Here is an 11,525-nt window from a genome sequence, read left to right as displayed (position 1 = left end):
ATTGGTAGGTTTCAAGCAAAAGAAAAAACTATGACAGACAATCTGTTGAACAGCTGATTACAAACGGGAATAAACAAAACAAAGAGTGCGATAATTATTATGGCATAACAGTGCTGGAACCAGAGAATATTGTAAATCAAACAATTTTTTGTATCATATCCGAATTATTTATTATCATACTAACTTATACACGTATTCCTACGTAATGTAAATTTACTTATTTTCGTATTTTTTAAATGAAACTCAGTAAACTTGTTTAATTGTACCGGTGATTAAAAAGAATAGAATATAAACTTTTTAGAAAAACAAGCAATTTTATTAATACAATTTTAATGGTTTTGCATTCATTTTTGTTTACATCATATTTTCATAGTTTTTAATCTCCGATTCCTTGTCATCCATTTGGTTTTGCAAGTTATCTAGGGTCTCCTGCATACGTTGTTTTAGTGTTGGATTTTGAATAGATGATATTTCTTGTGCCTTTTGTGTATGTTGAGCTTTGAGTTCTTCGTACTGTCTACGTAGTTCAGCTATCCTCATCTGTATCTGCTCGGAGTTTAGATGAGTCGATACAGTATTAGCCTCGCTTGAAAAGTCGTCATCGTATTCATTACGTTTTTGTTCTTCATAATAACCGCTTGGAGCTGCCAAATTTGAATTTGAACCACTGAATTTTGATACCATGTCATCCGCGTCAGTTTTTGGACTGCCAAACATTGATTTTTCAAATTCAGTTGCGCTATCCTTTGAAATATTTATACCATTGGCATTGTCGTTACCAGCACCACCCATACCGCTTGATTTGGCAGCAGCGTCCCCACCAACATTACCACCAATTGAGAAATCTGACAAGCGAGAATCGTCTGCAGATAATCTTGACATTTCCTCGATATCTTGAATACGAGATGTGTCCCGTCGCATGTCCTCATCATCATCTGAGGAAGAGACTTCTTCACCAAATATATCATGCTCACCAACACCACCAATCGGTCCGGAACCAGATGGCAATTCTTCATCATCGCCATCGGATTCAACATTTATGTCTTTCTGAGAGGAAGAGTCATTATTTTTATCACCTTCATTCATGACCTCATAGTTGTATTCTTCTTCTCCTTCGTTGTAATCCTTAGACTGCTGCTCTAAAGAACGTTTGTCCAAATCTTCATTTATGATTTCGAAATCTACTTTGACAGCATCGTTATCTATACGCAAGAGACGTTTGACTTCCTTCTCAATTTCAGGAGCTTCAACATTTTTCTTTTTTAAAGTTTTACGGAATCGCCTTTTACGTACATTTTTACATGGAGGTGTAATTCCATGTGGCCACAAATATTTCTTGTCGACCTTATTAGGATCCTTCTTTTTGCCTTTGTTTGGAGACTCTTTCTCCGAATCCAATGCATCAGGTTCTTCTTTGCAGATCATCTATGAAATAAATCAAAATATACAAATGCAATAATCTAAGAAGTCATACATTTATAAATATTTTCTACCAGTTGACAGATATCGGCGGATTTGTAGAAATTTTTGCTGTCTATAGTTTTAAGACATTCTATGATTGTTGGTAAATCGACCACCTTAGCATGTAATAGCCAATGATCAAAACGCAGTTCGCCATACCGTAGTTCGTTATCCATTTTAATTGTCATTCTGTCCTTAATACTACCAGTTAGAAGAGCCTCATGTAATGCTTTGGCCGGCTCCTGTTGAAACACCAAAAGGGTTTTCATATATTGCAAGAAATTATTATGATCAGATCTATATCATTTACCTCAGGTAATCGAAGTATAAACTGATTTTCCAAATCAACTCCATCATCACGCGGTTTTGTTTCATGTTTCACTTTCTCGGTTTTCTTTTCTATCATATTGAATGTTTAAACTTTTTTTTTATACAGAAATTGTTGAAATAAGAACTATCTGCTATGTTATATATTTTCGTCGTAAGTTTTATTAGGAAGTACTGCTTTAAAAGTTTGTTTTGCTTTGTTCATTGGCATTCACAATAGTAATGTTGTAACTAGAGAGAATGATTAAAAACCTTAATGGCACATTCACATACAACTCTTCTCCCTTTGATTGACAATTCAAACAATATGTCAGAATGAGCGTTTTGCTTTCTCGTTAATAAAATAAGACTTCTGCTTGGCAAAGCGTAATAAGATTAGAGTTGCCCAACATTTCCTGTCATCTTTTCTGCATTTCGCTTCGATGTGAACGTTTTCATACAGAAGCATACATCGAGCTTTTTGGTCAAAGCAGATGTTTGAATTGAAGCGAAGCAAAAATTCTTTATGAACGTTGGCTTAGATTTTAAGATATTAAATGTTCTCAGGAAGAATGTGATATGCAAAGTCATAAAATGGAAAACTCCTCATCTGTGATTTAGAGCAAACACTTTTGTAAACTCGTGAAACAAATATTTATATATTAGTTTATATTTTATTTTAATAAATAAAAATCAATTAAGTGGACGAGAGAACGAATGATGAGATTCAATTGATTTTGGCAATATATATTTTTATTGTAAATACTAGTAGTTTAAAGTAAATGAAATTTAGTATTAGCCTTGGGTACTCTAGCTAATTCACAATTGTTAATGAAGAAGAAGCAAATAATGAGAAATTTGACAGTCACTTAATTTTTCTTATTTGGGCAAGTTACCTCTTTTCGTTTTTCACGTTTCTGCCCGGTAAAGAATCTGATATTTCATTTGCTTTTTATTAAAATTAATAAAGTTTTGCTATTATTCTGAATAAAAACTAGAATTTGACGAAACTGCTGACGGGCGCTTCATTATGCTTCCACAAACTGCTCTCTGCTCGAGGGGCCTATTTGTCTTATCGTTGTTGTTCTTTTCAAATTGTGTCAGTGCGCTTTACGAGGATCAAATAAAAAAATTCGATTGGTAAGTAATGGAAAAACTAAGCTACATAAAAAATAAAAATGTATACTGGTACCAAATTATATACAGGAAGATACAACACATCGGAGCGGTCGATCAGGCGCATTTAGAATTAAATTCCCTTAGTCCACGTTTGCTGGTTAGCACTCATGAAAATGTTGTTGCCGTATTGGAACCTCAGACTGGAAAAATAGTATGGCGACAAGTACTTGAAAATCTACCACGTGGGGATCTGAAGTTAATGCAGGTGGGAACGGCTTCAGTGAACATAAATGAACCTGAGAGCACTGCAGCAGCACCAACCAATTCAAAGCACGGTTTCGATGTCCTTACCGTACAAGGTCATGCACCTGCTTTAGTACGTGGTTGGAATGTGGCTAGTGGTAATCTAGAATGGGAATGGTCTCTAATGCCCCTTCAAACAGAACGCGCTGAATCATCCTTTTGGTTCTATAAGAATGGTATACTTTATCATGTGATTCCAACATGGCATAGTCATATTGAAGTCACGCCATATTTCGCTACTACTGGACGGGCGACAGAAACAACTGCAAGAATATCTGCTGGATGGATTAATGCTGACAAATGTGTTCTTAGCGGTGTCTACTATACCTGTTTGGAAGGTAATCAGTTGATAGGTATCGATTTGACGGCAAGCCAGCCACAAATTTTGCGAAAGATTTTGGAGAATGTTTCAAAGGATAAGCTTCGTGCTGTGGAGGTTGGTGTTAAATTTATATGCCAATTCTTTTATTCAATTCTAACAAAAGCTATATTACAGGGAATAAGCGGTGCTTATGTGATCGGAAAGAGGTTGGTTAGCATACACGAAGCCTCGGTTGTATGTAACAATTATGAAAGCAATAGTTTCATATTGGGAAAATTCCAAAAACGACGAGTTTTAGCGCAGGCCGACGTTGTTAATAATGTAAGTTACAGACATTTATCTGTTTTCTACTGATAACATAACCACCAAAGGTTAACTAAACCGATTTAGAATAACTTAATTCTAAAATATAAATAAAACCATATTTACTTCAAAAGTGTGGTTATGTGTTTTCTGAGAAACAAAAAAATACGTCAGCGCCACTATCAACTATAGTTACTTTTTTTAGGTTTTACAAATTCGAGGACACTATGTGGATAGTTGTGAGCCAGTGCCTGAAATGACTATTAATATGGATTATGCTGATCATTATGGCGCACCGACGTTGAAAACATTCGCTTGTGCGTCACAAAGCAAAGGTTGTTTGTATGTGCTCGGCACAGAGGATGAGTCTATTTTGGCCGTGAACAGAGGCAAGCTGCGCTGGGTACGACAGGAGTCCTTAGCGAATATAGTGGCCAGTGAATTTATTGATTTACCGCTTGCCGATGCAGAGGGGACATTAGAAAATGAAATGAGAGGGAACACAGGTATGCTAAACATTTAGTAATTAAAGTGAAGTGCATAGAGTGACATAAAAAACAAATATTCCCTTCAATAAAAATACCTACATATTTTTTTCCTTGCGCGGGCTTTGAAATAGTTTAATATCAAATATGATGCTTTAATTAGATATTTATATATATATATATATGTATTTTAAAATTTTCTCTGATAATTTTTTACGCTGTTATCTGGAATTTTAAGAGGATGCTACGGGATTGGAAAGTGAGTGAAAATTGTAAAAATTTATAAACAAAAACTCTAATATTCGTGTTTTTTGGCTGCTCCTTAATTTTTAGTTTGCATATTTTTGATTTTGCAAAATGTTATCTTATGTGAATATGCATATAATACATATATTTTTATTTTACATAATAATTTTGGTCTTTAAAACCCCCTCTTGGTTTTGAGAACCATTTAATTGCTTTCAACTCCTAATTTTTTTAATTTCATATGTAAATGTGCTTAGTTGAATTTCTATGAAAGTATACTCGTATATATTATATAATTCTATTTAGGTGATATTGTGAGTGCATTTTTGCGCCGCATTTCTACTCAAGCTATGCAAATTAAGAGCATATTTCTACATGTTATTGGCTTGGGACAACCACCAACCGATACACAGAAGGCTGGACTAGTACGAGACTCTTTTGGATTGCATAAAATGTTAGTTGTGCTGACACGCAGCGGTAAAATATTTGGCATTGATAACATAAGCGGTAAACACCACTGGCAGCTCTATTTAAGCGATATTCAAAATTTCGTAAATCAGGAACCTATGCGCTTGCTGGTACAGCGTACATCTAAACATTTCCCACTACAGCCGCTTTGCACTGTTGTAGCTAAGGAAAAGGTAAATATTATATGCAAAATACTTTACTAACGTCAATTATGTGTATGTATATTTTTTTCTGGTGTCTTCAGCTAACCGGTAACGGCGTGCTATTCCGCTTCAATCCCATCAATGGTAAGCCCGCCGAAGGTGGACTATTAAAGTTGAATTACAAAATCAAACAACTTACGCTGTTAGCTGAATCGGAAAAGGATTCTATAAAAGGACTACTGTTACTTGACGGACAAAACAATGTTGCCGTATACCCTCAATACGTTCAAGAGATGGTAAAATATTTACACATAAAATGACACTTTTTTATATGCGAATTTTTCATTGCTTACTTTCAGGCACATGGCATGTATTTGTTTACTGCTGACAAATCAACGGCTGTGTTGGACGGTTTCTTTGTACAATATGCCGACAATGTGAGCGCTTATTATACAAATTTATATATGCACTTATTTTTTTCATATATTTTATTATGTACTGATAGGTTTTAAGTTCTCTACCGATTTGGAATGTGCGCCTAGGTGGCCACAACAATGACCATCAACTAGTCGCAATAGCTGGAAAAAATCCTCTAGAGCATGTTCACTCGCAAGGCCGTGTGTTGGTGGATCGGTCTGTGCTCTATAAGTATATCAATCCCAATTTAATTGCTGTGGTCACACAAGCCACCGATCCTACACACAAATGTGAGTATAGTTACAACACCGTTTACAGAAATTTGTATTTATCATGTTTCTCTTATTTTAACAGTTTTATTGAATGTCTATCTCATCGATGCTGTATCTGGCTTAATTGTTTTCTCCATGACTCACCGCCGCGCTAGAGTACCGGTGCATATTGTACATTCTGAAAACTGGCTAGCTTATTCGTACTATAACGACAAAGTGCGCCGCACTGAAATCAGTAAATATTTCAATTTGGTTAGAAGAAAACAAGAATCAATATTTTAAATCTATTTAATATTTGTAGCTACAATAGAATTATACGAAGGTAAAACACAGGCCAACAGCACCGTTTGGAGCTCATTAAATGCACCCCCCTTGCCAATGGTTGAACGGCAATCTTATATCATACCTACAATAGTGGAGACAATGCGAGAGACTATAACAGAGCGTGGCATAACAAACAAACATGTGCTGAGTATGTCGACAATATTCTATCTTCCAATTCGTGCAGTTTAAACTAGAATTATTTGTTTTTCTTTTATAGTTGGCACAGTAAGTGGAGCCATTATTGAGATGCCTTGGGCTTTGCTCGATCCGCGTCGCCCAATAACAACGAACACACAGGGCCGAGAGGAGGGTGCGATACCTTACATTCCTGAATTGCCATTGCCAACGGAGAATATCATAAATTATAATCAGACAATTGCACGCTTAAGCAATATATTTACAGCGCCCAGTGGCTTGGAGAGTACATGTTTGGTTTTGGCTACTGGTTTAGGTCAGTGTCGGGCAATAAAATTTCAAAGTATTTTAAGAAAATTTATCTAAGTAGATTTAATGAATGCAAAATGGTTTTATAGTTTTCGCTGCAAAATAACTGTTAATAAACAAACATTTTATTTATATTTTTTACAGATATTTTCGTGACACGCGTTGCACCATCAAAGACATTTGATTTGTTAAAAGAAGACTTTGATTACACATTGATTACGGCTGTGTTGCTGGCCCTAACAAGCGGTTCATTGGTGGTCAAGCATCTGGCTTCACGCAAACTATTAAAACAAGCATGGAAATAAATTAATATTAGTCAATCTGCATGCACCCAATGCAACAACACTAAAGTAATAATTTAGAGTCATTAATAAATTAATTAAAAATGATACCTATAGCCAATTGAAGGTATAGCATTACAATATACCGAAAAATAAGCAAAATAAAATAAATAATAATTATACAAAAATGTATATGTACATCTATGTGTTAAATCAACAATCAGCTGGTGCTTTGATTTTTATAAAGCAAACAAACGTGACTAAATGTGCTGTTCAATTAAAGTAAAGCTGACATTACTTTTATTTTCACTTCATTTAGGCAGTTAGGTTACTTGAGTTATTTTCGGTATTCTATTTCTTTAATTAATATTTTATTATTTTTTTCAATTAAATTTAAACATAATTTTTGCTGTTAGCTTATACGATTTTGTATTCCTTCGGTTATGTTAATTATAATTTACCAAAAAATTGGGAAATGCGAATCCAAATAGTAACAATAAAACAATTTAAGAGAAATAAATTGCGTTTGTAAACTGCATAGGCAAAAAAAGGCTTTTTCATACCAGAAATATATTTAGTGTTCATTATTTCCGATCTCGCACGTGAGTATATAGTATACATAGTTGGTATTGAGTACCAACCCCGTTACTAAATTATAAGCAATTACATAGAAATTCTTTTCTCGGACATTCTAATAAAAACAATGAAGTTTACCCCCTTCAAATTAAAAGCAGGTAAATTTTTATTTGTCCAAATTATAAGAAAATAGCTAATTTCTTCTCCACGAGAATTAATTGTGACTTTATATTAGCTACTGTCATAATTATTAAATTTTATAATTGTTATTTTTCTCGATGGGTCATTGTTCTTTCTATTAGAGGTAACGAATTTGAAACTATATTTATTTTTATCATTATTCTTCCAATACCTCACATGATGTTCCATTGAATAACAGCAATAACAAGAAATGTCAAGTTGCAGTCATTCCGCATAAATGAATTTACGCAGATAAACAAATCTAAAAGCAGTTGCTTTTCCATTTATTTTTTTTTTTTTATTATTGTACTTTGATTGAAGAGATGCTTAATATAAACAAAAATGTAGCAAATTAAATAATTTCCAAAAATTATTGTGCAGAAGTTTTTTCATACGTATACGTATACTGTACATGTGCATTCATATTTGTTTGTAAATATAAGAGTACACAAACTTTTATTAAGAAATACCCGTTGTGCTTTTAGTGTTTAGACAGCTAATTAAATGCAAGATATCCTTTTATCTAAAGGCCCTTATCTTTTATACATACATAGCATAAATTAAAAATGGAGTATACTTATGTGTAGATAATATTTATAATGCATAAATCAATAATTATAACCTTTAAAATTTTTGACAACTTCTAAGGTGAATAAATATTTAACGTTTTCTCGCGACACTTAAATAATATTCCGCGGTATATGTCTGTACGTCTTATGAGATTTTATAAGAACAATAATGTAAATTATTATTCAGTCGTTGGTTCTACTTTCTTCATATACCTTAAATTTACCAACTCAATTCCTCCGGAAGTCCACCAGGATACTCGCCGGTTAAACAAGCAGTGCAGTGTCCGCTTTTATTCGGACTAGAAACTTGTTTGTTCATTTCCACTGCTTTTACTAGACCCTCTACACTTAAATATGCCAAGCTGTCTGCACCCACATGTCGGGCCAATTGCTCTGCATTCAAATTGTTGGCAATAAGCTCTTCACGTGTGGGAATGTTAATGCCCATGTAACATGGATATTGCAGCGGTGGACTGGCTATGCGTATATGTACCTCTGCTGCGCCGGCATCGCGCAACAGCTTGATAATTGGTCCGATGGTATTTCCGCGCACAATTGAATCATCGATCAGAACAAGTCGTTTGCCAGCTACATTCTCGGAAAGCGCGCCAAACTTCTTAGCGACACCCAATTTGCGCAAACGTGTCGATGGCTGAATAAATGTGCGGCCTACGTAACGGTTCTTACAGAGTACCTCAGCGAATGGCAAGCCGGACTGAAGTGAAGTGAGGAAAAAAAAGGTTTAGAAGTAATATAATTATTAACATTTATACATACATATAGATGCAAATATACATATTTGGGAAGCCGCTAAATGTGCCTCCAAAAAATAGACGTTTCTATGCCGTTGTAAATTATGAAATCAATAAAACTATAAAATACATGAACTATGAAATTATCAGGCAATTTTTTGGGAAAAATGGGTTATTATCATGGACTTAGGCACCCAAGGGTCATTATCGCTATATCATAGTCGTCGAAAATCTCAAGCTAAATGTTTAATAGATAAGAAAATGGCTTTCAAAATATTAACATATAACAATATTTACATATGTATATACATATGTATGTACGTACATATAATTAATTAATTTCGACGATTAGTGAGCACGTTCATAGAAATTATTTTAAAAAATTAACTTTTTGTAGCAAAAGCTGTATGGAACTTTTTTTTTAAGAAGAGGTATTTTAAGATACTTATATAAAATAAGTTTGTAAAATGTGACGCTATTAATTAATAACACATAAAAATTGCTCGTTGTGCGTAAATACATTACATGTGTGTAGTGTTGTACACTGTTTCGTTCACATTTTTCTTTATCAATATTTAAAATCTTCAGCTTAACAATTACAATAATTAAGTTTATGAATACTCACCTCTCTAGCATAGCCATGCGCTGCTGCTGTACCCGATTCTGGCACAGAGCTAACTATATCTGCATCGATTAAGGCCTCGCGTGCCAACTGTTTACCGCACTGCATGCGTACCGAATACACCATTTGGCCCTCAAATATTGAATCGCCGCGCGCAAAGTAAACATATTCAAAAATGCAGAAAGCTATGCGCTTATATTCAGGTAGTTTGACCACATCGATGGTGCGGATGCCGTTGCGCGTCAATTCCACTATTTCACCCGGTTCGACTTCCCGCACGTATCGCGCCCCAATCGACAAGAAACCACAACTTTCACTCGACACCACCCAACCATCGGCGTGCACGTCTTCAAGCTTAGCATTCGAATCGCCATTGATAGGCATAATTTTTCCAAGGCAAAGTGGTCGATTACCGTATGGATCACGCGCCCCATAAATCTTATCTTTAAACATCATTACAAGTGAGTAGGAGAGTGGCGCTAATTGCATAAAGTTGCGTATGCGCGCCGGCCAGTCTGGTCCATCTTGTTCCGAGACACCTTCGGGACACAAACATAGCGCTTGTCCAATCAATTCACTATCGCTGTGTGTTGACAAACCAACGCCACGACTCAGCAAATCCCGCCTAAGCGATTCAGAATTTACTAGTTCGCCATTGTGCGCTACAGCAATGGCGCCATGCAGCGTATGTACAACAAAAGGTTGGCAATTGACTACCTCAGAGGCGGCGGAGGTGGAGTAACGTGTGTGGCCGATGCCTAGATTGCCCTTGAGTTTCTTGATGGACTCATCGTTAAATAGTGTACTTATCATGCCCATACCTTTATGTGTATTAAAATTTCTTGAAGTATTGCCTTCACTTGTCACAATACCTGCCGATTCTTGGCCGCGATGTTGTAAAGCTACTAAACCCAAACAAATCACGTGCGCCACATCAATTTGCGTCGGCCAATCGCCACAGGCGATGGCGCCGAAGACACCACACTCATGTGTTAATCCAGTTTCTGGCTCGACAGCAGCGTCCAATGTATTCACTTTCGTATCATTTTGCTCTAAAATATTGTCAGCCTCTGTTAATTGTAATTCAGTGGGATATGTAGTGCCACCTGTCGTACATACACTAATCTCAGCTGTTGCCATTTTCAAAGCCACTTGTAGATAGTTGATTATTGATTTATTGTATAAAAGTGCTTGTTGGCCTTGACGCACTGCCTACGGTTTCCGGTTTGCAGCCTCTTGTCTTCTTAAGTCAACCATGCGTTACGCAAACGTTGCGCGAATTATTAGGATTTCATTCAACGTAGTTGTAGTACAACAATTACCATGTGCGTATCGTTTAAGCGATTTATTGCGTACCCAAGTACATGTAATGTTTTTATGACGACGAATAATTCTAAACTGATTTCTTGTTACTTAAATGTGGACAAGTAGAAGCTAGCGGAGAGCTCAGACGCCAACGACAGTGGTGATCGCTCAGCACCCGCTCTCATGCGCCTGTCAGAGTTGCTTAATTGTGATCATAATCATTAACCCAAGTGTTGTCGTATGGTGTTTGCGAGACCCTAGTGAAATTGATAAATTTAGTAATGTATATATTGCTTGATATATTTATTTTAGAAATATAAATAGTAGAGGCATAGATATAAATATACATAGTGTTTAATCAAATATCCTTAAGATATTTGTGACATACAGCCAGTTGGATGTCGGTTTTACCTTAGAATAATCAACTAATGCATTTTGAGCAGCGAAATCATGAATGAAATCAAATATTGGCACGTTTAATAAATTAAATTTCAAAACGAAAGCATTCGTTTGTCCATTAATAATGTATTCCATATATACATATGTATATTAATGAACGATATTTAATAATAATATATATTCACAGGTCAATAATAATTATATTAAACTTAATTATCACTCTTACCT

General features: G+C 35.3%; 3 protein-coding genes across 4 annotated transcripts; 1 reads left to right on the top strand and 2 right to left on the bottom strand.

Moving 5' to 3' along the window:
• Window positions 1-289: 289 nt before the first annotated feature.
• On the bottom strand, window positions 290-1,991 carry LOC126767668 (transcription initiation factor TFIID subunit 7). The gene is made up of 3 exons (XM_050485188.1): window positions 1,772-1,991; window positions 1,494-1,703; window positions 290-1,425 (listed from the first exon to the last, which is right to left on the bottom strand). The coding sequence occupies exons 1-3, from the start codon at window positions 1,865-1,867 to the stop codon at window positions 355-357; spliced, it is 1,377 nt and encodes a 458-aa protein (XP_050341145.1). The 5' UTR covers window positions 1,868-1,991; the 3' UTR covers window positions 290-354.
• Window positions 1,992-2,615: 624 nt separating this feature from the next.
• LOC126767664 (ER membrane protein complex subunit 1) lies at window positions 2,616-7,086 on the top strand. Of its 2 annotated transcripts, XM_050485156.1 has the most exons (14): window positions 2,616-2,691; window positions 2,766-2,907; window positions 2,974-3,625; window positions 3,686-3,832; window positions 4,020-4,320; window positions 4,538-4,558; window positions 4,852-5,186; window positions 5,258-5,452; window positions 5,516-5,593; window positions 5,662-5,863; window positions 5,928-6,080; window positions 6,147-6,317; window positions 6,387-6,620; window positions 6,758-7,086. In XM_050485156.1, exons 2-14 carry the CDS (start codon window positions 2,798-2,800, stop codon window positions 6,916-6,918), a joined length of 2,760 nt encoding a protein of 919 aa, XP_050341113.1. In that variant the 5' UTR covers window positions 2,616-2,691; window positions 2,766-2,797; the 3' UTR covers window positions 6,919-7,086. The 2 variants fall into 2 exon arrangements, with proteins under 2 accessions (XP_050341113.1, XP_050341114.1); XM_050485157.1 differs by lacking the exon at window positions 4,538-4,558.
• Window positions 7,087-7,345: 259 nt separating this feature from the next.
• LOC126767667 (amidophosphoribosyltransferase) lies at window positions 7,346-11,051 on the bottom strand. Its single transcript, XM_050485187.1, has 2 exons — window positions 9,597-11,051; window positions 7,346-8,934 (listed from the first exon to the last, which is right to left on the bottom strand). Exons 1-2 carry the CDS (start codon window positions 10,731-10,733, stop codon window positions 8,440-8,442), a joined length of 1,632 nt encoding a protein of 543 aa, XP_050341144.1. The 5' UTR covers window positions 10,734-11,051; the 3' UTR covers window positions 7,346-8,439.
• Window positions 11,052-11,525: the final 474 nt, after the last annotated feature.

The sequence above is a fragment of the Bactrocera neohumeralis genome, chromosome 2, assembly GCF_024586455.1.
Source record: "Bactrocera neohumeralis isolate Rockhampton chromosome 2, APGP_CSIRO_Bneo_wtdbg2-racon-allhic-juicebox.fasta_v2, whole genome shotgun sequence".
Classification (NCBI taxonomy): Eukaryota; Metazoa; Arthropoda; class Insecta; order Diptera; family Tephritidae; genus Bactrocera; species Bactrocera neohumeralis.
The sequence above is the reverse complement of the archived record's forward strand: the minus strand, read 5'-3'. Positions and strand labels throughout refer to the sequence as shown.

Excerpts from the sequence above, each read along its gene's own strand:
- LOC126767668 (XM_050485188.1), bottom strand. The coding sequence starts at position 1,867 with ATGATAGAAAAGAAAACCGAGAAAGTGAAACATGAAACAAAACCGCGT. Across the intron at positions 1,704-1,771 it reads TTATACTTCGATTACCTGAG|GAGCCGGCCAAAGCATTACA; the intron begins GTAAATGATATA and ends GTGTTTCAACAG. Across the intron at positions 1,426-1,493 it reads CCGCCGATATCTGTCAACTG|ATGATCTGCAAAGAAGAACC; the intron begins GTAGAAAATATT and ends TTTATTTCATAG.
- LOC126767664 (XM_050485156.1), top strand. The coding sequence starts at position 2,798 with ATGCTTCCACAAACTGCTCTCTGCTCGAGGGGCCTATTTGTCTTATCG. Across the intron at positions 3,626-3,685 it reads ATAAGCTTCGTGCTGTGGAG|GGAATAAGCGGTGCTTATGT; the intron begins GTTGGTGTTAAA and ends GCTATATTACAG. Across the intron at positions 6,621-6,757 it reads GGTTTTGGCTACTGGTTTAG|ATATTTTCGTGACACGCGTT; the intron begins GTCAGTGTCGGG and ends TATTTTTTACAG.
- LOC126767667 (XM_050485187.1), bottom strand. The coding sequence starts at position 10,733 with ATGGCAACAGCTGAGATTAGTGTATGTACGACAGGTGGCACTACATAT. Across the intron at positions 8,935-9,596 it reads CGCATGGCTATGCTAGAGAG|TCCGGCTTGCCATTCGCTGA; the intron begins GTGAGTATTCAT and ends ACTTCACTTCAG.